This window comes from Scyliorhinus canicula, chromosome 7, assembly GCF_902713615.1.
Source record: "Scyliorhinus canicula chromosome 7, sScyCan1.1, whole genome shotgun sequence".
In the NCBI taxonomy this organism is placed as follows: domain Eukaryota; kingdom Metazoa; phylum Chordata; class Chondrichthyes; order Carcharhiniformes; family Scyliorhinidae; genus Scyliorhinus; species Scyliorhinus canicula.
In genome coordinates, this window is record NC_052152.1 from 83,933,379 (window position 1) to 83,959,741 (window position 26,363).

General features: G+C 52.5%; 1 protein-coding gene across 4 annotated transcripts in view; it reads right to left on the reverse strand.

Annotated features, from left to right (window-relative positions):
* Positions 1-26,363, reverse strand: part of LOC119969087 (cilia- and flagella-associated protein 47-like) — an 868,530-nt gene that overhangs the window by 638,689 nt on the left and 203,478 nt on the right. For all 4 annotated transcript variants that reach the window (XM_038802287.1, XM_038802288.1, XM_038802285.1 and 1 more), the window contains exons 21-22: positions 19,196-19,340; positions 9,990-10,084 (exon numbers count right to left, since the gene is read on the reverse strand). In XM_038802287.1, the coding sequence (XP_038658215.1) occupies positions 9,990-10,084; positions 19,196-19,340 (240 nt within the window). The remainder of the gene's footprint in view (positions 1-9,989; positions 10,085-19,195; positions 19,341-26,363) is intronic.

Consider the following 26,363-nt stretch of genomic DNA (forward strand, 5'->3'; position numbering starts at 1 on the left):
ACTGTGTCCTGGAGGTCTTTTGCTCCATTTTCGAGGAGTCGCTGCCGGATATAGGTCGAACGGATGGCGGACACGAAAGCGTCTCTGATGTGCAGGTTCATATGGACTTCCCCATCACATCCTGATGATTGCAATTCCTGGCAAGCACGGTGAGCTTTTCTACGAATTTGTCTAGCATTTCCCCTGAGCGCTGCCAGCAGGTAGAGAGCAGGTGCCGGGCATGTACCTCGTTTATGGGTTTGTGGAACCGCTTGCGTAGGATCTCAACCGCCTCGTCATAAGTAGTCACCTTCTCGATCGTGGCGGAGATTCTGTGACTCACCCGGGCGTGGAGTAGGCGCAGCTTGCGTGGCCCTGGGATGGGGGTCTCTGAGGATTCTAGTTAGGCCTTGAAGCAGCGGAGCCAGTACTTAAAAATTTCTGTGGCCTCCGGTATCCGTGCTTCCAGGTTGAGCTTCTCTGGCTTGAGACCTGCATCCATCCTAACGTAGTTCAGCTTATTAAATTGTAGTACCCTCAATAACGACGCAAGAGAGTGGAACGGTAAAGAAGGCTTTAATAAGCTGAGAACTAGCCTGATGCCGAGACGGGTGCTTACTGGGTGCCACCTACAGAGCGGTCCCTTATATACAATTCCCTGGTGGGCGGAGCCGGAGGTGGAGTCCCCCAGGGTTCCAAGCCCGGTCTTAAAGGGGTCATCACCTTACATGATGATAAGGGTACAGTAACACAGTAACCATTCATCACAGAGATGATTGATGCAGGTAGGGCAGTGGATGTTGTCTATATAGACTTCAGTAAGGCCTTTGACAAGGTCCCTCATGGCAGACTGGTACAAAAGGTGAAGTCACACGGGATTAGAGGTGAGCTGGCAAGATGGATACAGAACTGTCTAGGTCATAGAGGGCAGAGAGTAGCAGTGGAAGGGTGCTTTTCTGATTGGAGGGCTGTGGCGAGTGGTGTTCCGCAGGGATCAGTTCTGGGACCTTTGCTGTTCGTAGCACATATAAATGATTTGGAGGAAAATGGAACTGGTCTGATTAGTAAGTTTGCAGACGACACAAAGGTTGGTGGAATTGCAGATAGCGATGAGGACTGTCAGAGGATACAGCAGGATTTAGGTTCTTTGGAGACTTGGGCGGAGAGAAGGCAGATGGCGTTTAATCCGGACAAATGTGAGGTCACGCATTTTGGAAGGTCTAATGCAGGTAGGTGTAATAATATCCACTCATGGATATAATGTGATGCAGACAGTCAGTGATTGGCACACAGGATAACCACACAAGATAACCAATGAACACACACGACACAGAACAACCAATCACCAGAGAGGACACTACCACTATAAAACACACGAGGCATTAAGACTCTGCCTCTTCTCACTGGATAAGCTCGAGAGATAGTTAGAGTGCACAAGGCCATGAGCACCTTCTCCATGTGACAGAGAGCTAGTCTGGTCAAGCCAGTCTGAGGTTATCAGTTTAGATTATTTGAGTGTCAACCCACAGCAGATTATGTACAGCAACAAGCAAGTTCAATAAAACAGTGTTGGACCATCTCCTGTGTCAGAAGCCTGATTCGAGTCTCACTGGATCCAGTTACAGTCGATGTTAGACCAACTCAGATAACACATCAGTAGGGAATATACAGTGACTGGTAGAACCCTCAAGAGTATTGGCAGTCAGAGATATCTAGGTGGACAGGTCCACAGGTGACTGAAAGGGGCAACACAGGTGGAGAAGGCAGTCAAGAAGGCATACGGCATGCTTGCCCTCATTGGCTGGGGCATTGAGTATAATAATTGGCAAGTCATGTTGCAGCTGTATAGAACCTTAGTTAGGCCACACTTGGACTATAGTGTTCAATTCTGGTTGCCACACTACCAGAAGGATGTGGAGGCTTTAGAGAGGGTGCAGAAGAGATTTGTCAGGATGTTGCTTGGTATGGAGGGCATTAGAGGTTGACTAAACTCGGTTTGTTCTCACTGGAACAACGGAGGTTGAGGGGCGACCTGATAGAGGTCTACAAAATTATGAGGGGCGTAGACAGAGTGGATAGTCAGAGATTCTTTCCCAGGGTAGAGGGGTCAATTACTAGGGGGCATAGGTTTAAGGTGCGAGGGGCAAGGTTTAGGGGAGATGTACGAGTCAAGTTTTTTACACAGAGGGTAATGGGTGCCTGGAACTCACTGTCGAAGGAGGTGGTGGAAACAGGGACGATAGTGATGTTTAAGGGACATCTTGACAAATACATGAATAGGATGGGAATAGAGGGATACGGACCCCGGAAGTGCAGAAGATTTTAGTTTAGACGTGCAGCATGGTCGGCACAGGCTTGGAGGGCCGAAAGGCCTGTTCCTGTGCTGTATTTTTCTTTGTTTTTTGTTCTTTTCTTTGGCACTGCCAGTCTGGCACCTTGGTACTGTTACCATGCACCCTGGCAGTGCTAGGGTGCCCATGTGGCTCTGCCAGGCTGTCCTGCACTTAAGAGATGGGGTGGAAGAGGTAGGTTGGGGGGTGTCTGGAGACCTTGTTGGGGAGTACAATGGGGTTCGAGAATTTAAAAATGGGGCCTCGATCTTTTCCTCATGCAGGAAGTAAGGTAAGCGTGGACACAAAGGGGTGTTCCTCGCCAAGACCAAAAGAAATCCCGTTTGGTAGCGGGTCATTCCCGGCACTTCAGGGGCTGAGAAACACCTTGCTATTCACGCCCAAAGAGGGACTGCTTTTTTGGGTGTTAAATCATTCGTTAAATCTTTCTTAGAGTATGGGGAAACATAACTTCTCCTCCCAGCTCAAGGAAACCAAAAAAAAAAAGCATCAATGACAGTTCCATTACACGGAAGTAACCACAGTGCCCATTCCTTATTGGTAGACATGGCAAAAGTGTGAGAAAGTTCATAGAAAAAAGTAATATAAGTTGTTTGTCTTCTTCCTTTGTTACATGCGTAATTAGAGGCAAAGCATCCTCACTCAACAATTCACAATTGCTCATGTCTCAGTTCTACATGTTTTCCACAATTTTGCACCTTTAAAGATCACAAAAAAGAATGAGAACAGGCATTTTGAATTCACTGCTCCCAAAGACCATGGGCGTGATTCTCCGTTTCTGAGACTAAGTGTTGGCGCTGGCATAGAACTCATGGAGGTTTCCCATAGCAAAACTGGCACCGCACCTGGACCTGGATTTTGTTATTGCCAAGAGGCTGGCACTGGTGCCACGCGGAACACAATCGATTCCAATGAGAAACGGTGCGGGATTCACCAGTTTGGTGATTGACACTCAGGAGGCTGACAAGCTGCAGCTGCATATACACACTTCACTCCCCACACACACTGTCCCAGCCAACAAGATGGCAGGAAGACGCGTGGTCCCACGATTCACAGATTGTAAGCTGGAGACCTTCCTGGACGCCATGGAGGAGAGGTGGATGATGCTGCATCTGGCCCAGGAAGGATGCCGCCAGCTACCGCCATTCATCATTTTGGGCACAGGTGGCAGAGTCGGTCGACGCCATGAGTAACACCTTCCGGAATGGACAGCAATGCCCCATAAAACTGCACGGCCCCCTCAGGGCGGCCAGTAAGTAGGCAACATTGTGCCCCTGGCACCAACCCCCATCCCACACACCCGTAATCCTGTAATCCTACCACCCCATCTGGAGGGAGGCTGAACCCCCACCCTGCACCACATGTCAGCACCCACTCCAGCCACTATGGCTGGGTGCCCTGGCTACTGAACTACCAGCTACCCACCTGTTGGGCTGCATGCACTGGTTGTCTAACACTGTCAATTTCTGTTGGTCCACCACCCCCCCCCCCCCCCCCCCCCCCACCCCCACCCAGGAGAAGGCCTCCCACAACCGCTGGAAGCGGGAGAAGAATGGAGGTGGACCACTGAACCTGAGGCACCTAACCATGGCAGAGCAGAGGGCCCTGGACACGGTCAGCAGCCCAAAAGAAAGGGAGGTTGCCGGGGTGGAGTTCGGCCATGGGCGAGCAAGTGAGACCCTGCTGAGTTGCGGTTCCCCGTGGTACGTGTGTCAACGCCCCATCCCACGACACCACCCTCCCCCTCACCCCACACCACCACCCTCACCCTCCTTTCAGCCCGCAGTCTATTCATGCATTTTTTCTTGTGTCTTACAGGACCTGCCAGAGATGGGATGGACCCATTTTGTGTCCCCCACCTCCAGCCAGTGCCACAGCCAGAGCTCCCCCATGAGCCTAGCAGTGACACGGGGAGCAGCCCGAATGTCAGCCCTCCACCCGAGGCCCAGGGCAGCCCAAAGCTTAAGTCCGAGGATGACACAGATTTCCTGTCACAGCTGTGTCCAACACCCCCCACCATCACAGAGACACTCACCTCAGTTGGGAACTTTAGTGAAGAAGTTCCTGGGACACTCTCTGGTGCTCACCACACAGCTGTTCCAGTACAGCAGGTGGAGGGAGGAACACCTGAGGGGGAAGGCGATTTGAGTGCGGGCCGACTCCAGGGATTCACTGCCGTCCAGACGGCTTACGGGCTTCTGGAACGGACAGTCCCATCAATTGTGGAGATGCAGTCGCAGAGTCAGGGACTACATGAGGGGTTCTCGGCGAGCATTCAGCACCTGCAGGTGCAGTTGGAGGAGTCCAACCGCGTACAGCAGCAGGAGGTGGAGCCACCCAGGTCAACACCACACGGGTGGCGTCCGCAGTGGAGGCATTGTGGGTGACGGTTTTGGCAATGGATCAGCATGTCCAAGGCCTTTGGCATTCTGTGCGGGCGCTGGCTGAGGCCCAGGACAGGTTTGCCACCTCACAGGCAACCATGTGCCAGAGCCACCTGGAAATAACAGCAGTGCTCCTGAACGTGGCCCAATCACAGCAGGCCATGGCTAGGAGCGTCAGCAGCATTACCCAGACGCTGGCCGACATGGCGCAGACACAAAGGGAGGTGGCCCAGTCCCAGGGGGAGATGGCGCAGTCACTGATGATGTGATACAAACCCAGAAGGTGCTGGCACAGACAATGAGTGATGTGGCGCTGTCCCATGTGGAGATGGTCCACTCCCTGCGCTCCATGGCTGCGAGCATGCAGACCCTGGTCTAGACCAGAGTGGGCCTCTAGGACTGGCAGCGTCAGATGGCGGAGGAGCCTCAGGAGATAGCTCTGCTCACAGCTCCGTATCATGGAGTACCCCAGGGGCCATTGGGTACCCCAAGGGAGGAGGTGATAGGGCCCATGCCGGTGACTCCCGCAGGGTAGGTGCCGAAGCACTGCAGCATCTCAAACTCCCCCCTCTCCTCCCCTCCTGTCCCTGTTGCATCTGGTGGACAGCGGGCAGAACAGGGCACCACCATACCACCTAGACTCCCGAACAGCAGCCGGGCTCATCCAGGCTCGATCTCCCCAGAAGACAGACGGCAACTCCCCAGGTTGAAGGGCGGGAATCAGAGGAGGCCGCCTCCACTCCTGCTGTAGCTTCTGAAGAACCGCAAAACATACCGTTGGGTCGCGTAAAGCCAGAAAGTTAGACACTAGTTAAGTTGGCATGGGTGAAGGGCACAGTTTCGTTTTAGGGGCTAGGGCATAAATCTGTATCTATGTTGTCACACTTAACACCTGTTCACACTGATACAACCTGTCTCGGTGCTCTGTCAGATGGGTGTGAAGGATGGGCTGGTCTGGGATGGGTAGAGAGGGGCGGGGTGTGGGAGCGGGGGGGGGGAATGGGTGGACCCTGTGGGTGGCCTGGGCTCCCCACCAACACCCCACGCCCCCGGCTGTCCCCACCACTGTCACTGCAGGGCTTCGATGGACCGTGTGATAGAATGGCCAGCTTGCATGCAGGGATCACCCAGGTGGATGGTGGAAAGTGCTACCATGCGCAGGAGTCAGATGTTGTCAAAATATGCGGAGCACCAGAGCTCATCGCAGAGCGGGTTGTCATCAACCTCCATCCCATGGACCAGGCTCCCGGTGTTACTCCCAACACACGACCCTCATCCCATAGTGCGGCAGGTATGTATCACAGAGGGAGTTTCAGGCGAGGGGGTGGCCAGTACGATGTGGTGTCTCCATGCCCCTTGCCAGTCTCCCCCCACCCCCCCAGTTGCTGAACCTGGAGGCGATCAGAACGTCCCGTGTGTGTTGGCCCTTGCGTTGCCTTGTGTGGGCTGCCAGCGGGTGGCGTCTAGCTTGGGGGGGTGAGCTAAGGCAGAGGGTGGGGTGAGGGTGTGGGGGCATCCTTATGACCGGTGTCACTCTACAGAACCAGAGGCTAAGGTGAGTGGTCAGTGAGGTGTGCAGTAGGCCGCGGCAATAGCGTTCCGTGACTGGAAACCGCCCAGTCCCGTGGGGATCACCGTGGCCACTTTGGCCTGTTCCCCGACATCCCCCCTCCCCCGGCCCTGGCAAGCCTGCCCCCCCCCCCACACCCCAGCCTGCCCAGCCAGGGTCATGCCTCCCTGTCCTACCTCCTCTCTCTCCCTCATCAGCCACAACACTGGTTTCACGATTTTTAAAAGCACAAGTGGCAGCAGGGTAGCATGGTGGTTAGCATAAATGCTTCACAGCTCCAGGGTCCCAGGTTCGATTCCCGGCTGGGTCACTGTCTGTGTGGAGTCTGCACGTCCTCCCCCTGTGTGCGTGGGTTTCCTCCGGGTGCTCCGGTTTCCTCCCACAGTCCAAAGATGTGCGGGTTAGGTGGATTGGCCATGCTAAATTGCCCGTAGTGTCCTAATAAAAGTAAGGTTAAGGGGGGGTTGTTGGGTTACGGGTATAGGGTGGATACGTGGGTTTGAGTAGGGTGATCATGGCTCGGCACAACATTGAGGGCCGAAGGGCCTGTTCTGTGCTGTACTGTTCTATGTTCTATGTTCTAAGTGAACCGCACCATCAGGAACTCGGCCCATCGGAGGCAGAGAATACCGGAGGATACTGGCTCAGACCTGCTAATGATGTACAAACGGTGTTTACTGTATGTGCATTCCGGAACACATTGACGTCAATGTCGAGGTGACAGAGAATTGCGATTTTCCGTCAATTCAGCACCCGCCGTGATTTTGGCGTCGGAACCTATTATCCGCACAATCGCATTTTGCGATTTTGGCGTTAGCCGACGGAGAGTCCCGCCCCATATATCCTGTCTCTAATTGGACCCTATCCCATCCATTTAATGACTTCTGATTGTTATCCTGAAAAGTTAACTTTGCTTCTCTCATCACAGATGTAGCCTGACCTGCATTTCTAGCATTTAACTTTAAATTTAACATAGTTGTCTTTTGTTTTAAAGCCGTGTCATGTTCCAGTACGTTCTGAACTTTCAGTCAATACTTTAAAATTTTAAACACAAAAAACTTCTAAAAATGGCCACTGAAATCATGTGGCCGTTTGGCATTTTGAGTTCCAGAAAGTCCAGATTCTCAAACAAATGCCTAATTAAACATGGACAATCCCAGCCGACTGGAGAATTCACACATCCCTTTGTTTGAGAATGGACCATCAACAAAAGAACAAAAGCAGTACAACTAGCCAAGCTTTCAATTTCTACAAAAGAAGCATTGAAACGTGAGGTGGGAATCTCTCAGCAGCCGATTCTCGGCCCGGGATGGATCGAGCAGCCGTCGTAAAAACGCCGAGTCCCGCCGGCGCCGTCCACACCTGCTCTAAGTTGGTGGGAACTCACGTGGAAGGGTCGGGGGGCAGCCTGTGCGGGGTGAGGAGGGTTCAGACCCTGGGGGGGGGGGGCCTCCAATGTGGCCTGGCCGGCAATCGGGGCCCACCGATCGGTGGGCCGGCCTCTCTGGCTGGCGGCTTCCTTTCTTCCGCGCTGCCCCTGTAGTCCTGCACCATGTTGCGTCGGGGCCGGCGCGTTGTAGGAAGTCACTGCGCTTGCGCGTGTTAGCGCCGGTGCCACTGCACATGTGCGCGTTGGCGCCAGTACCACTGCACATCCGCTGCGCCCAGTTTGCAACGGGATCAGCAGCTGGCCCACTGTAGGGGCCAGAATTGCTGATTCTGAGGCCATGTTGACGCCGTCGCGTTTCTCGACGGCGTTTCCGACGGCGTCAACACTTAGCCTCAGGATCACAGAACCCCGCCCCATGATGTATATTAGACAAATGTGAATGGGTCCTATTGACTTATTTCTATTGTATTATGATGGTGCCTCATCCAAACTAGGCTGGCTGAATTTTAAGGTGTCAAAAAAAATCACAGGATAATCAACACACCACCGCTTTTTGGAAAAAGGACTTTGAATTTGTACAAATCACCTGATGAGGAAGCCATTTTGTTGTCTAATTATAAAATATTAGCAAGAATCTGTTCTGCAGACAGAGTTCCACTAGAAACCAGCTGCCAACCATCTAAGCAGCCATAGTAATAAACAGCAATACCTTGAAAGTGGGAGATGAGCTACCCCCAACTTGTTCCAACATCAGGTTCACCTGAAAACAGACTTCCTGGAAACTCAATGACAAGCAGACTCACGGGTTACTGAGAATCCTCTCCTTCATAAGACCTTCACTTAAATTAATGCATCAATTCATCTGAGCAGCTACAGGCCTGCCACAAAACAGACTCAGATAATCATAAATTTTAATTATATTATTTTACCTCTATCTATATTCAATCTTTGTGTGTGTCAGACATGGGGCTGGATTCTCCGCTCCCCGACGCTGAAATCACATTCTGCGAAGGGGCGGAGAATTCGTTTTGCCGCCAAAATCGGGAGCGGCGCTGGTTTTTGAATTCTCCGCCCCCTGAAAAGCAGGCCATTGCCTGAGGCCCGCGATGCTCTGTCCCCGACCGACAGAGTTCCCGACGGCGTGGGTTATGTGTGCTCACACCATTCGTGAACTCGGCATGGCAGCTGTGAACTCAGTCCGGGGCCGCCACAGTCGGGGGAAGGCGCGCGAGCGGTCGGAGGGTGGCACTACTTTGGCGGTCCAGGTCCGCAGGCTGAGTCTGCCATGGAGCGCGCCGCAGCCAACCTCGGAACCAGAAGTGCTGAAGGCTGTATTGGTAGCTAGGGTTAGCCCCCTGCAAAACGGGGAATCGGTGGCCGTCTTACGCCAGTTTTCCTGCCGCAAAAGACCACCGTTTGCACTCCAGCGTGGAGACTTCGTCTCCAAAACGGAGAATCCAGCCCATTGTATTTTAAACATCTTTTAAAATCCCCAAAAGTTTGCTGCTGGGATTTTGAAAATTGGGACAATCAGTCTAAAGGTAAGAAAACACACACATTTTACACACAATTATATTGATCACTGGCAATAAAAAAGAGCACATTAAATATGTCCATGACCATAAGACCATAAGACCATAAGACATAGGAGTGGAAGTAAGGCCATTCGGCCCATCGAGTCCACTCCACCATTCAATCATGGTTGATTTTCAACTCCATTTACCCGCTCTCTCCCCATAGCCCTTAATTCCTCGAGAAATCAAGAATTTATCAATTTCTGTCTTAAAGACACTCAATGTCCCGGTCTCCACCGCCCTCTGTGGCAATGAATTCCACAGACCTACCACTCTCTGGCTGAAGAAATTTCTCCTCATCTCTGTTCTAAAGTGACTCCCTTTTATTCTAAGGCTGTGCCCCCGCGTCCTAGTCTCCCCTGCTAATGGAAACAACTTCCCTACGTCCATCCTATCCAAGCCATTCATTATCTTGTACGTTTCTATTAGATCTCCCCTCAACCTCCTAAACTCCAATGAATATAATCCCACGATCCTCAGACGTTCATCGTATGTTAGGCCTACCATTCCTGGGATCATCCGTGTGAAAAACAGATTCCTGCAGTCACTTCTGCACCCAGACTCCAAAGTTTATTTCACACAGTTAGAGCTTGCTTCTCCTGGCTCCATAAAACATTTTCTGCCCTCTCCCAGCCTAACTGAGCCACATCCTTCCTCATTGCTCTGTATCTCAATAATGAAACTATGCATCTGGAACCGGTAAAACACAAATATCAAACTTATAATTCATTCAATACTTACATCAGTAGGGCTGAATAATAATTGACACTTTATACTCTCGTTCCCTCTTAGAGCCACAGAGTAAAATTGAGGATATAACAAATCTTGGCTTGCATCTACAGGTAAAGAAGAATATTAAAATTAGAGCCCTTCACAGGCTTGCTCATACAACAAATGTGAAAAGAAACCATACACCTTGACTTCCATCCACATTTGAAGAATATTAGGCTGAGATGTCAGACTATAATAAAGGCCCTAATATGTGCAATAAGGCAAGGAAAGAGCAGGGTAGTGTGTTAGTTGGCAAGCAACCCAGAGATTCCAAGACTAGAGAAGACTTGTTGAATTTAATATCAAGACCTTATTAGCATTTTTTAAACTTCATTTCCAGTTTGGCAACCGCACACATTGACTGTAGGCTGCCAGTTTGTGATGGAAGGCTGCAGCTGGGGGCATTTGGGGATAGACTCCAGCAATCTGGGGTTAATGGGTGAAGTAAACTGGTAATCATGAAAGCATGGAGGGAGGGACCAGTTTGAGGATACTATTGCTGATGCCCCTTCCTGTTTTGCCGGCCAGGTACTCCACCAGGACACTCGCTCTTTAACAGCTCATGCATACGAGACCTTGCCCTCTCCTATTTCCTCCTCAGACAATGGTTTGTTCTGCAGCACCAGGGCTGGCAGTGCCGGAAACGAAGGCACCACTTTGCTTATGAAGTCTCAATCCTGCAGATAGCTGAACCCATTCCCGGTGGTGGTATCAATAATGAGGGTGCGGAACCTGTGCCGGCAGCATTTTAGAGTCGAAGGCAATCCCTGTGGGCGCCAATCAGAGGTTTGCCCCGGCAGGGTTGGATGCGAGGTTCCGGGGGTGGCAGTAGGTGGGGATACTTAGCACTGCTGCCTCACGGCGCCAAGGTCCCAGGTCCGACCCCAGCTCTCGGTCGCTGTCCATGTGAAGTTTGCACATTCTTCCCATGTTTCCGTGGGTTTCGCCCCCACAACCCAAAGATGTGCAGGGTAGGTGGATTGGCCACGCTAAATTGCCCCTTAACTGGAAAAAATTCATTGGTACTCTAAATTTTAAAAAAAGTTGGGGATAGAATACTTCACGGATTTGTTGTTGGAGCAAGGTTTGCAGACCTGCAGGAGCTGGAGGGGACATACCAGTTGCCAAAGGGGAATCAGAAGTTCAGAGGAGGGGTTCACCTTGAGGTGGAAGCTGTTCATCGACTTCTTTAAGGAGTATTGATTCGTCACCCATGAGGGCAGAAAGTAGAAAGTTGAAGGTCATGGGTTTGGAGGAGTGGGGTCACAACACTGTGGAGAGGCCACAATCAGCAAAAGATTTGCCTGCAGGACCAAGGGAAGTACTCCTGTACTCTAGACTCACACCCCATTTCTCTAAAAGCCAATTACTTGCGCCATCTGGCTATTCTCATTCCTATTTTGCCGCCATCTTTCCAGGCCAGCCAGGATCAAATTTAAATCTAGCTCCCAAATGCACAGTGGCAACCTGATTTAACTATTAAAATGAGGTGTCCTACTTCTCAAGATTAGGATGGAGGAACGGCACACAGCCTGACAACGTTATTGGGGGTGGTCAGGTTTAACCACTTCTGTTTTTCCCTCCCTACTCACAAACCCCAAAGACTACAGCCAGAATTTACTACTCCAGGCCTCAGTGCCACCGCAGGGGTGGAAGTGAGAATGTTGTCTGCCGCTGAGTCCTGTGAGAAATTGTGCGATTCTGGGCTCATTAATTATGCAGGGGGGGGGGGGGGGGGGGGGGGAGGGGGGGGAAGAGAGAGAGCAAGAAATTGCTCACCCCCCGGTCATATCCAGGTGCCTAATTTATAAGGTGCCAGGACATGGAATGCAACCCAAGAAGCACCAGCTCCCAGATTCAGCGATTCTTTGCTGGAAGTACTGCTGAATACAATGGAGCAGAGGAGAGATGGCTTCTACCCAAGGGAAGGAAGGAGGAGGTCTGCCCAACTCACCAATTCTGCATAGGAGACAATTCCCAAGGTAATGAGTATCGATTACATTCACCAGAGGGCAGCCCTACAGTGCGAGAAAAGGATAAAGGACCTCATCTGTGCCGCCAAGGCAAATGAACCTGCAACTGCCCATATTCACCTCACTGAATGAGAACTGGGGCATAGGCCTCAATGGAGAGGCCACATTCTGTGCTGTCCATCTCAACTTGATATCCATGTAGTCTGCAGGTAGAAATGTGATTGTGGGTCTTTAACAGTACGACACAGAACGCTCACATTGTGTCGCGGTTGATGTAGAGGGCACCAGCATTTATTGCTAATGCCACGCCTCTGTTGGCCATATCCTTCTATCTGCATGAGCTCACCACTCTGGAGGGTGCTGCCCACCTTTCCACCTTTCACATGGCATATAGACGCCAGCAGATCATTGGTGAAAACTGGCATCATGCGAAGGTCATCTGCATTTCAATTGTGCTCAAACCATCTTCTCTCCTCGCACAAGACAAATCGCACAAGCACAAGAGAAAGAGGATGAGATGAGGCACGATGGGCTCTGGCACCTCACAACATTTGAAGAGTGTGCTGCCAAGATGGCAGGCGAGGTTTGCAACAGTTTATGTGCAGACAGCTAGGTCAGAATCCAGCCTCCATCCAGTAAAGAACTATGCTTACAGTCTCGACACAGAAACCGGAGGGTGGCATGTTGGAGGCAGTCCTTGGAGTCACTCATTCTCTCCTCAATCAATTATAGGTACCAACAAGATGAGGAGCAGACCCTCCCCCACCCCGACCTCACCATCCAACCCATATGGCTGAGGAGAAAGAGGACAGCAAAAACAATGCACCTGTCGAGCTGTCACCTCAGTCAAATGCACCCTCCAACAGGACAGAGACACACACCTTAGTGGGTACCAGATTTAGTGCAGGCAGGATCTCACACTCAGGTGGTCACCTAATATCGAGAGGCTCCACCTGCAGTTCCTACTCCAACACCGAGAGGCTCCACCTGCAGCTCCGTCTCCAACATCAGGAGGCTCCACCTGCAGCACCTACTCCAACATCGAGAGGCTCCACCTGCAGCTCCTACTCCAACATCGAGAGGCTCCACCTGCAGCTCCGTCTCCAACATCGAGAGGCTCCACCTGTAGTTCCTACTCCAACAATGAGAGGCTCCACCTGCAGCTCTTACTCCAACATCGAGAGGCTCCATCTGCAGCTCCTACTCCAACATCGAGAGGCTCCACCTGCAGCTCTTACTCCAACATCGAGAGGCTCCACCTGCAGCTCCTACTCCAACAATGAGAGGCTCCACCTGCAGCTCTTACTCCAACATCGAGAGGCTCCACCTGCAGCTCCTACTCCAACATCGAGAGGCTCCACCTGCAGCTCCTACTCCAACATCGAGAGGCTCCACCTGCAGCTCCTACTCCAACATCGAGAGGCTCCATCTGCAGCTCCTACTCCAACATCGAGAGGCTCCACCTGCAGATCCTACTCCAACATCGAGAGGCTCCACCTGCAGCTCCTACTCCAACATCGAGAGGTTCCACCTGCAGCTCCTACTCCAACATCGAGAGGCTCCACCTGCAGCTCCTACTCCAACATCGAGAGGCTCCACCTGCAGCTCCTACTCCAACATCGAGAGGCTCCATCTGCAGCTCCTACTCCAACATCGAGAGGCTCCACCTGCAGATCCTACTCCAACATCGAGAGGCTCCACCTGCAGCTCCTACTCCAAAATTGAGAGGCTCCACCTGCAGCTCCTACTCCAACATCGAGAGGCTCCACCTGCAGCTCCTACTCCAACATCGAGAGGCTCCACCTGCAGCTCCTACTCCAACATCGAGAGGCTCCACCTGCAGTTCCTACTCCAACATCGAGAGGCTCCACCTGCAGCTCCTACTCCAACATCGAGAGGCTCCACCTGCAGCTCCTACTCCAACAATGAGAGGCTCCATCTGCAGCTCCTACTCCAACATCGAGAGGCTCCACCTGCAGCTCCTACTCCAACATCGAGAGGCTCCATCTGCAGCTCCTACTCCAACATCGAGAGGTTCCACCTGCAGCTCCTACTCCAACATCGAGAGGCTCCACCTGCAGCTCCTACTCCAACATCGAGAGGTTCCACCTGCAGCTCCTACTCCAACATCGAGAGGCTCCACCTGCAGATCCTACTCCAACATCGAGAGGCTCCACCTGCAGCTCCTACTCCAACATCGAGAGGCTCCATCTGCAGCTCCTACTCCAACATCGAGAGGCTCCACCTGCAGCTCCTACTCCAACATCGAGAGGCTCCACCTGCAGCTCCGTCTCCAACATCGAGAGGTTCCATCTGCAGCTCCTACTCCAACATCGAGAGGTTCCACCTGCAGCTCCTACTCCAACATCGAGAGGCTCCACCTGCAGCTCCTACTCCAACATCGAGAGGCTCCACCTGCAGCTCCTACTCCAACAATGAGAGGCTCCACCTGCAGCTCCTACTCCAACATCGAGAGGCTCCACCTGCAGCTCCTACTCCAACAACGAGAGGCTCCACCTGCAGCTCCTACTCCAACATCAAGAGGTTCCACCTGCAGCTCCTACTCCAACATCGAGAGGCTCCACCTGCAGCTCCTACTCCAACATCCAGAGGCTCCACCTGCAGTTCCTACTCCAACAACGAGAGACTCCACCTGCAGCTCCTACTCCAACAATGAGAGACTCCACCTGCAGCTCCTACTCCAACATCAAGAGGCTCCACCTGCAGTTCCTACTCCAACATCGAGAGGCTCCACCTGCAGCTCCTACTCCAACATCGAGAGGCTCCACCTGCAGCTCCTACTCCAACATCGAGAGACTCCACCTGTAGCTCCTACTCCAACATCGAGAGGCTCCACCTGCAGCTCCTACTCCAACATCGAGAGGCTCCACCTGCAGCTCCTACTCCAACACTGAGAGTCTCCACCTGCAGCTCCTGCATCAACATCGGGAGGCTCCACCTGGAGTTCCTCGCTCCAACATCGAGAGGCTCCACCTGCAGTTCCTACTCCAACATCGAGACTTCATCTGCTGTTCCTGGCTCCAACATCGAGACTCCACCTGCAGCTCCTACTCCAACATCGAGAGGCTCCACCTGCAGCTTCTACTCCAACATCGAGAGGCTCCACCTGCAGTTCCTACTCCAACATCGAGACTTCATCTGCTGTTCCTGGCTCCAACATCGAGACTCCACCTGCAGCTCCTACTCCAACATCGAGAGGCTCCACCTGCAGCTTCTACTCCAACATCGAGAGGCTCCACCTGCAGCTTCTACTCCAACATCGAGAGGATCCACCTGCAGTTCCTACTCCAACATCGAGACTTCATCTGCTGTTCCTGGCTCCAACATCCCAAGCTCCACCTGCAGCACCTGCTCCAACATAGAGATGCTTCATCTGTAGATCCTGGCTCCAACAAAGTGAGGCTTCATCGGAGCTACTGGCTCCAAAATTACGAGTTTCCACGTTCCACTTGCTGCTCAGGTGTCCATCCAGGTATATCAACTTGTGCACACCATGATATTCTGCACTTGTTCTGGATAGTGGGACAGCCAGCTGCTAATTGGATGGTCAATAGGAAAGAGGAAGATTCCATTAAGTTGTCCATTTGCACGTGAGGAGGCTTCCTGGCCCCTTCTGGCATAAATGGTGACTTGCCTCTATCCCACTGTTCTAACCCGCACAGGTCTTACGAGATCCACTATGCCATGTTTGCAGAATACAAGTTCCCTGTTAAGAGGGCAGGGTACCCTTAACTAAGTCCATGTGCCTTTGTACAAATAAAGTCAGCCACTCAGGAATCAACTAGAGAAGACCCAGTAGAGAACTACTGGAGCTGTGCACATAGTTAATGTGTTAAATAAAAATTAGTTTAGTTTTTTTCTCTACAACTCGGTGTGGACTCCTTCCGTTGCCCCATACAAAACCTACCATGATGGTTGAAACGCAAGTTCCGACTCTCATTTCACACTGACGGAAAACTGTTTTACAGTTCCCAACATATTGTACGTCCCCACCTGCATAGATCGCGCCACTGGTGGGTGTGGAAAATCCCAACCTATATTTTAGTCGCACTGAAACATACTTGAATGATTGGGAATAAAATAAGAAATTTGATTCTGCAGATTCTTGCAGAAAGCAAAGATTAAAAATAGTATAATATATAATTTCAAATATAGTTGAAATATACTTAAAACTTAGTTTCTGCTTACCCAATTCACATATTAGGAGAACAGTAAGGTATAAATGTTTTTCTTATTTATTTCAGAAACTAGGGGTTGCTGGTTACATTTCTTGTCCATTCTTCCTTGCCCTTTAAAAACTGGTTCAGGGCCACTTCTTCCACCACTGCAGTCGCCATGGTGAAGGACCTCCAACAATGCGGTTAGGTACAGTGTTCCAGGTTTTTGACCCAGCAACAATGAATGAGTGGTGCTATATGTCTAATTCAGGTGGAGAATTGTTCTCATGAAACTATTGCCCTTGATATTTAGACAGTGGAACTTGTGGTGTGGGAGGTGCTGCTGAAGAACTCTGTTGATCTATTGAATTCTGTAGATAATACAAAGTAGCCACAATGCACCAGAGCTAGAAAGAGTGGTTGCTTAGGTTAGTGCCAATCAATGGGTTGCTTTGTCCTGGGTTATGTGAGTATTCTTACAACAGCAAGTGGAGAATATTCCATCAATTTCAATCAATTGCAATCCATATTAATGACTTGGATACAGGAATACAAGGTTTCATAGCCAAATTGGCACATTACACTAGAATAGGTGGGACAGTAAGTTGCGATGAGGAAATAACCTTAAAAATGGATTTAGATAGTTTAGGTGAGTGGGCCAAAATGTGGCAGGTGGAGTTTAACGTGGATAAGTGTGAGGCCATGCATTTTGGTTGGAAAAATGGAAAACCAACTTATTATCTAAATGGGGAGAGACTTCGGGGTGTTCCAGTGCAAGGGATCTCGATGTCTTCGTACACGAGTCGCAGAAACCTATCATGCAGGCACAGCAGTTAATAAGGACGGCAAATGGAATGTTGGCATTTATAGTTAAAGGAATAGAGTATAAAAAGGTAAGGAACTGTTGTTGCAACTATACAAGGCATTGGTGAGACCCGCACCTGGAGTATTGTTGACAGTTTTGGTCCCCTTATTTGAGGAAAGATGTAGTGGCATTGGAGGAAGTTCAGAGGAGGTTCATGAAGGCGGTGGCATAGTGGTGTTGTCACTGGCCTGGTAATCCAGAGACTCTGGGTAATGCTCTGGAGCCCAGGTTTGAATTCAATAAAAATCTGGAATGAAAAGTCTAATGATGACCATGAAACTGTGTATATTGTTGTAAAAACTCATCTGGTTCACCAAAGTCCTTCAGGGGAGGAAATCTGCTGTCCTTACCCAGTCTGGCCTACATGTGTCTCGAGACCCAATAAGGTTGACTCTTAACTGTCCCCCATTGAAATGGCCTAGCAAGCCACTCAGTTCAAAGGTAATTAGGGATCAGCAACAAATGTCGGCCCAGCCAGCGAAGCCCACATCCCAAGATCGAGTGAAAAAAACCTAAATTGATTCCAGGTGATGTCAAAAACAGGGGTTGGGGAGGGAAAGGTCTCAGAAATATATAAGGAACTGATGGAGTGGGAAGGGGTTTCAATAGGGAGGTGACGAGGAAGTGGGAGGAAGAGTTGGGAGGGGAGTTGGAAGTTGGTTTGTGGGAGGAGGCCCTGACGAGAGACAGCTTCGTTGTGTGTCAGGCTTAGCCTGATCCGATCTAAGGTGGTCCACATGGCACACATGACTGTGGCCCGGATGAGTAGGCTTTTTGAGGAGATGGAGGATATGTGAGGGTGGTGTGGTGGCGGGTCCTGCGAATCATGTACACATGTTCTGGGCGTGTCTGAGGCTGAGAGGATTTTGGCAGGGATTCGTGGATCTCATGTCTGAGGTCCTGGAAGAGAGGGTGACTCCAAGTCCAGAGGTGGCAATATTTGGAGTGTCAGAAGATCCGGGAGCAATGGAGGGGAGAGAGGCCGGCATCTTGGCTTTTGCCTCCCTGGTGGCCCGGAGACGGATTCTGCTGGGATGGAGGGACTCGGAGCCCCCTAAGGCGGGGGTATGGGTCAGGGACACGGGGGTATGGGTCAGGGACATGGGGGGGGGGGTTCCCATTCATTGATTTCTTCAAGGAAAATTAGTTAGTCAGTAAAGGCGGGGGGGGGGGGGGGGGGGGGGGGAGTGGGGAGGCATGGAAGTGATGAATAGGGGTAGAAAAACCGATGAAGGGAGAACCGTGAGATGGAGTAGTTACATGGACCAAGATAGTTATGGTCTATGCTTCTGGGGGAGATGGCTATGTTATTGTGGGTTTTTTTGTGTTTGTCGGATCTTTCTGTTTAACAGTGTTAAAATTATAAATGCCTTAATAAAATATTTTCTAGTAAAAAAGGAAACTGAACATAATATTACTTAAGAGGATACTCACTGGAAAATAAATGCAGTACTTTTAGGCAATCTATCAGCAAGATTGGGATCCCTTTTGAGACTACGTGAGGTTAAAGCTGAATATTATCGATGCATAAGAATATTTACCTGCCACTGATGTGGGGGAATAAACTCCTCGTTTACAGTCTGCATATTTAAATTAAATATTGGATCAACAGTCTCAGATTGTTTACAGATGTGCATCCTATGCATTACATTATAGACTGCGGGCAGGAGGGAGGGAGGAAGGGAATCTTCTTTGGGCTGTCTTCCTGCAAACTGAAGAGCCAATAAGAGACCTACATTGCCTCCTTTAGGGAAGGCCCATTGAATCACAAACCAAATAGCTGTCACCAGAGGACAAGGATTGAGGAGCTATCTAATGGCAAGAGGGGTCTGGGTCGCAGGTTAGTGGGGGGTGTCACAAAACATTGCTGCTCAAAACAATAATTTTTTTCCTCGTGTTTCGCCACAGTCACCACATTGTTGCAAAGAAATTCTTCAGGAGTATTTCCAAATTCCTGTCATAATGTTAACAGGAGATTGGCGAAAACCCCCAGAGAAGTTCTGTAAAAAAATTTAAAATTCTCACTCCCTTGATTGGCCACATTTCTGATGGTTCTAACCATCTTCCACAGAACCCAGAAGAAAATCTGCAAAAACTCAAGGTTCCCTTCACAGCTTAAATCAATGAAAAACACCACAATCTGAGTTTTGTTAAATATACCTGCAGAGGCTTCAAACGTCAGACTGAAATCTTTGTACTTGGAGAGATCAAATTCAAGCTTGATTTGTGATTCAGTTAGATTCATTAAAGTGAATGGTATCATGCAAGTAGAGCCACAGTATACACCATGGAACACAAAACATTTCTGCAGATAAATAAGAGTTAGATTAAAATTATGCAAATTAAATGGGATTTTAAAACATAAAACATTTTTGAACAAAGATTTAGGAGACTACTGTTTTCTTAAACTTTATGAAATACTGCAGCATGATGGCATAACAATGATAACTAAAAAGTAATTCATAGAAAAAGGTTGCATTAAATTCTTGTCCAGCAACAACGAGGAATCTTGCCAGTGCTTTTTAATGGTAAAATAAGATTTTGTCTTATTTTGTTTGCCATATTTCTCTTCATTAAACCTTACAATGTTTAGTACCATGCCACTTTGAAACATCTTGGCAAATATTTTGTTACGTTAAATTATGAAAAAGGTGGCACGATGAAAATATTTATTTTCTTTTTAAAACACCCACTAACCAAAGAGACTAAGGCTGCATTTATATGCCAGTTTACATTTTGAAACATAATTGCAATATTTAGTCCAAGCAGGCAATCAACTATTCATTTTACTGGTCTGCACCTACAATCTTTCTATACCCGAAAGGAACTGCAAATAGCCACGTTTGCACATACAAATTCCTTTCGCAACAATTAAAATCTAATTGATGAGAGACTGCAGGGAGTGGTGTCTGAATTTTAAACATCTGCATCAACTCCAGGTAGGATTAAGAAATTGTGGAATGTCATTGGGAAGACTGCTTATCCCTTCTGAATAAATAGGGTAGATGGAAGTCAGGAAAATTTGAAGAGCACTGAGACTGATTTTAATTCATGCAATTTAATAATCGCTTATTGTCACAAGTAGACTTCAATGAAGTTACTGCGAAAAGCCCCTAGTCACCACATTCCGGCGCCTGTTCGGGGAGGCCGGTACGGGAATTGAACCCACGCTGCTGGCATTGTTCTGCATTGCAAGCCAGCTATTTAGCCCTGTGCTAAACCAGCCCCCAAATATAATGGGCGCGATTCTCCGCACCCGCTAAAAATCGCGAAACTGTCGTAAAAAACGGGCGCGTTTTACGACGGTCGGGAAGGGTCCATTTCCCGACGTATTCACTTCCGGGAAATGGGCTAGTAACGCGGCCGCGTCAATCACGTGCGCGATGATGACGGAACGCGGCGACGACACAATCACGCCCACGTGACGCCGCCCGACGCCGTAAAAAGGCGCGGGCGAGCACAAAATTTGTCGGCCATGATGTCGGAGTCCAGGAGAGCTGCACCTCGTTTTGTGGAGGCCGATGTCGAGACTCTGCTCGATGCTGTCAAGCAGAGGAGGGGCATCCTCCGCCCGCGGAGAGGGCATCGCCAACCTGCCACCGCGGTACGCCAGGCCTGGCGTGAGGTGGCCGCTGCCGTCAGTGCTGTGGGGCAGAACCCTCGCTCTGCAGAGCAGTGCCGGAAGAAGATGCACGACCTCACCAGGCTGCCAGGGTAAGTGCCAAGAAGGTGCCCCCTGGTCACAACCATCCCTCCCCCCCCTTTACCTAATCACCCACCTCCCCCCCTGGCACGGGGGGTGGAGGGGTATTGGGCCAGAGTTATTTGAGGATGGTTCACAAAGTTGTCACAGACCCAGCGCTCTGGCCCCGTGGAGAGATGCAATCGTCTTATGACAACTTGACCCCCAAACTGTGCCAGTATCTGAACTGACTGCTGATACCTGCCGTATTGTAATGATCTACCTATGTACCCTCCCTCAACAGGCCAAGTCCACTCACAACAACCGTGAGCGGCACAAGACTGGAGGGGGTTCGCCCAACCTGCACCCCCTCACCACCTTTGAGCAGAGGGCACTGGACCTTGTTGGGGGGTCTGCCACCCGGGATGTCGCGCTATGCGAGGTTGGCGGATCTGCAGCAAGTGAGACAACCCTCCTTGACAAACACCCACCCCTCCCCCATCCTCTGTCCCTTCACACACCCTGCCCACTGGGATACCTCCCCCATCCTCTGTCCCTTCACACACCCTGCCCACTTGGACACCTCCCCCATCCTCTGTCCCTTCACACACCCTGCCCACTGGGATACCTCCCCCATCCTCTGTCCCTTCACACACCCTGCCCACTTGGACACCTCCCCCATCCTCTGTCCCTTCACACACCCTGCCCACTTGGATACGTCCCCCATCCTCTGTCCCTTCACACACTCTGCCCACTGGGACCGTCCAGCGGCCTGCTGAGCAAATCTAAATAACCCGTCTCATTCTCTTCCCTAGGATGTGATGCCGAACGACCAGGGCCGTCTGGCTGCAGACGGACACAGGCATCTGCCGCCACCTCACCCGGGGCCGCACGACAGAGGGTGCCCGATCAGCGGGGAGCCCCATCCTCCCCAACCCAATCTGCGGATCAGGACGCCCAGAGGGTGGCGAGAACACAACCCCCGGAAATGGCCAGGGATAACCCTCCGAACTCTGAGCGGCCCCACACCATTGAGGAGGGGCTAAATTGCGAAAACATCGGGCTTGCGGCACAGCTATCTCCCACACCATCCATCATCCCAGAGACACTCACCCCGGCGGGCCTATTTAGTGATGAGTCTCCTGGGTCACAGTCTGGTTTGCACATCACAGCTGAGCAGGTACAGCAGGTGGAGGACGGAGCAACCGAGGGCCCGGACTCGCGGAGGCTAGACCAGGCCCAGGATGCAGCTGGCTCCCAGACGTTTTCGGAGTTCCTGGAGTTTCTCAACCCACCCGCACAGCCGATGCCTCAAGAAACCCAGGGAAACAACGACGGGATGAGGGCTTCCTTCCAGACTCTGCAGACGCTGTTAGAGGAGTCGAACCACGTCCACGAGCAGGGAGTGGTGCCACTCATGGCAGAGACCCAGTCCGACACCGCACGGGTGACATCCGCGGTGGAGGCAATGGGTCAGGTGATGCAAGGCATTGGGGTTCATATGCACGCGTCATCCTCGGCCCTGGACAGGGTTGCCCTCTCACAGGCAGCAATGTGCCAGAGGCAAAACAACATTGCCGGCGCCCTGCAGGCCTTGGCCCAGTCTCACCGGGTCATTGGCCAGTCGCAGCAGTCAGTCGCCGAGAGCATCAACCGCCTGACACATGTGCTGGATGGCGTCGTGAACTCACAGGTTGAGATCGCACAGTCCCTGGCGGGAATGTCTAACTCCCTGGACTCCGTCTCTGCAAACCTTCGGATCCTGGTGGATACCGTTGCAGGCCTCTAGGACTGACAGCGCCAGGTGTCGGTGGTGCGACGGGGCACCTCCCCGCTCGCACCTCTGTCCCAAAGTGAGGCCCGGGGGCCACCGGGCTCCCCGAGGGAGGAGGAGGTTTCGGGGCCCGTCCCATTAAGTCCATCACGGGACGTCCCGGAATTCTCGGCCTCCCCCCGTCCCATCCCTGGTGCATCGGGTGGGCAGCAGGCAGAGCAGGGTGGCACAATGTCCCCCGAGACGCCCGCAGAGCAGCCTGGCCCATCAAGGCCGGGTCGCCCCAGGAAACGCTTGGCCAAGGAGAAACGAGTCGAGGGGGGCGATTCGCAGCAATCCTCCTCCACTCCTGCTGTATCATCTGGGGAGTCACTTAGACGTAGTGGTAGGGCCCGTAAGGGAACTAAGATAGACACTGAGTAAGTTGGCACAGGTGAAGGGCACAGTTTAGTTGTAGGGGCTAGGGCACCTGTAAATAATTGTTAACATTAAACGCACTGTTCCACCTTACTTGTAATACCGTGTGATTGTTCCACAGCCACAGGATTTGTGATGGTGACCGAGTGTCGCTGGGGTTGACGAGTGGTGAAACTTCGGTGCCGGGTGTGCAGTCCCTGCCCCTCCCCCCCCCCCCCCCCCAACCCCTCCCACAGCTAGCCCACGCGGGCACGTGATGGAGTGTCAGTGACGATCTCAGCGGCCACCAAGGTGGATGGTTCAGCTATTGCCATGGGTCAGACTCTCTCTAACGATTCTGAGCTCACAGCTCATCGCAGAGCGGGCTGTCATCATTCCACATGGCACTGATCACACCCGCTGACACAGCCATCAATGTTGTGCCATACCTTCTGGACCCAGTGGTAAGGGTGATGTCGAAGTGGAGCAGTGTACACGGAGAGGGGGTGGGGGGGGTTGTGGTGGTGGAAGTTGTGTGTTGACCCTCTGCACGACTAGCGATGCAGGTGGTGGTTTGGTGTTCAGCGGGGACGTCACATGCGATGCATGAACCGTGCTGCCACCAAGGCATCACGTGCCCGCCGTCCTCGCCGGGTCTGTCGTGCCACCTCCTGGACATCACCAGCACCTGGGTCGTGTCTGCGTGCTGCGCCCGCCACTCCACCAGCCTCCTCCTCCTCCCTCTCCTCCTCCTCCTCCTCCTCCTCCTCCTCCTCCTCCTCCTCCTCCTCCTCCTCTGTGCTGGCACCACTGCCACTGGCTTCTCCCTCCGCCTCCTGCAGCAGGTCATCTCCCCTCTGCATCGCGATGTTGTGCAGCGCACAGCAGACCACTACAATGCGAGCGACCCTTTCGGCCTGGTACTGCAGGGCCCCTCCGGAGCGGTCCAGGCACCTGAATCTCATCTTCAGGAGGCCAAAGCAGCGCTCCACCACACCCCTGGTTGCTGCATGGGCCTCGTTGTATCGTGTTTCCGCATTGGTCTGAGGCCTCCGTATAGGCGTCATCAGCCAAGACCTCAGCGGATAACCCCTGTCGCCTAGCAACCAGCCCCTCAGCCGGGGGGGACGTCCCTCAAACATCGCAGGGATGAACGACTGCGCCAGTATGTAGGAGTCATGCACACTCCCTGGGAACATTGCAGAGACGTTCATGATCCTCATGTGGGGGTCGCATACCACCTGGATATTCATGGAGTATGTCCCCCTTCTGTTTGTGAACACATCCCTGTCCCCTGCAGGCGGGCGCATGGGGACGTGAACACAATCGATTGCCCCCTGCACCCTCGGTATCCCGGCCACGCTGGCAAATCCACGAGCTCGTGAGTCTTGTGTTGCTCGGTCCTCGGGAAAGGTGATGTAGCGGTCCGCGATGGCATAGAGGGCGTCGGTCACATCCCGGATACACCTGTGGACCGATGACTGGGAGATCCCGGAGAGGTCCCCGCTCGGAGACTGGAAGGAGCCGGTAGCATAGAAGTTAAGAGCGACCGTCACCTTGATGGCAACCGGGATCGCGTGTCCTCCCCCCGTTCCACGTGGGGCGAGGTACGACAGGAGTTCGCTGATATGTATCACCGTCTGCCTACTCAGCCGGAGTCTCCTCCTGCAGATGATGTCCATCATTGTTAGGAAAGAGACCCGGACACGGTACACCCTCGGCTTTGGTCGTCGCCTCTGGCGCCGTGGCTGCACCCTCACTCTCTCCTCTTCCTCTTCCTCCTCCCCCTCCTCTCCCCCATGCTGCTCGACGACTGGCAACTCCTCGGCCCTTCCCTCTGCTGCTGCAGCTGGCCCTGCATCCACTGCGGGTTGTGGCTGTGGATGCTGCTGCATCGCCAAATGCAGTACAGCGGCCCCAACCACTGCGCTGAACATAGCCGTTCTGTTCCCATGCATCGTGCTAACCTACAGAAGGGTGGTGGGGGCAGAGAAACGGGACATGTTAGACGGAGGTTAGTCAACACCTCGGCAGCCGCCAGCCATGGGATACCAGTGTGTCCCGGTGGCCTGGTCGCGCTGCTGACACGCGGGCAGCCTAACCCCTGGTCACTTTCTGCATCCAACGGTCAGTAAACTATGTCCTCCTCACGGGAGCGTCAGTGGCCTGTGGCCGTAAGCCACAGGGCAACCAGCGGCCGTGTCCTCGTGACCGGCACGCCATGGCATGGTGGCAGACATTTTGTTACGGGGTTGGACGGCTCACTCGCTCACTCTCTACCTACCCCCCCCCCCCCCACTCCCACTGCCCCCCCATCTCCCCCGCTCCCCCCCATCTCCCCCACTCCCCCCCGTCTCCCCCCCCACTCCCCCCTCCCCCCCACTTCCCCCCCTCCCCCCCACTGCCCCCCGTCCCCCCCCCATTCCCCCCCGTCCCCCCCCCACTCCCCTCCCTTCCCCCCCCACTCCCCCCGTCCCCCCCCCCACTCCCCCCCCCCGTCTCCCCCACTGCCCCCTCCGTCTCCCCCACTGCCCCCCCCGTCTCCCCCACTGCCCCCTCCGTCTCCCCCACTGCCCCCCCCCCGTCTCCCCCACTGCCCCCTCCGTCTCCCCCACTGACCCCGCTCTGGACCTCCCCCTCCCGTTCTCAGGGATGTCTTCTCCGTTGTGGCCAGACTCGAGCGGTGCGCTGAGCGGTGTGCTGAGCGGTGTGCTGAGCGGTGCGCTGAGCGGTGCGCTGAGCGGTGCGCTGAGCGGTGCGCTCACCTCCTCCAAGCTGTCGTCAGCCAGCCCGACTGGTTGACGAACTTAAATAGCAGGTGTGTTTCACGCCGTGCAAACAGGGCGCGATGATGTCGGGACTTCGGCCCATCCGGGCCGGTGAATAGCGGGGGGGGCTATTAGTGGCGAATCTGGTCGTGTCGGGGGCGGGAAGGAGGCGTTTGTCGGGAATGGCGACTCCGAGATTTTGCGGGGTTCGGAGAATAGTGGGAGGGCGTCGGAACAGCGTCGCCGTAAAAATTTGCGACGCCCGCTATTCTCCGAACCGTCGTGAGTCCGGAGAATCGCGCCCAATGAATCAGCAAAATTCTCCCAGAATTGAGAAGTCAATTGTTGTCCTCTAAACCAAGGGATGCTAAGGCCAGGCACAAGCAGAGCATTTGAAAACATACAGCAAGAAATAATAGGCATCAGAAAGAGAATCCCTCATTTGGCGAATGTGATTTCTCCAGGTGGAGAAATTCCGACAGGTCTGCCAACCAGTTTCCAGCTTTGGGTGGTGCTGCTGCTCGCCAATCGAGCAGGATACTTCAGTGGCCAATTTGTGAAGCAAAGGTAAGGGCGTCAGCCCCCTTCCCCATAAATAGTTCCGGTTGGTCCGATACCCCGAAGACTGTCACCTTTGCGCTTGGCTCCATCCTCACTCCCACAACCTTGGACATTGCTTCAAAGAAGGCTGTCCAGAACCCGACATGT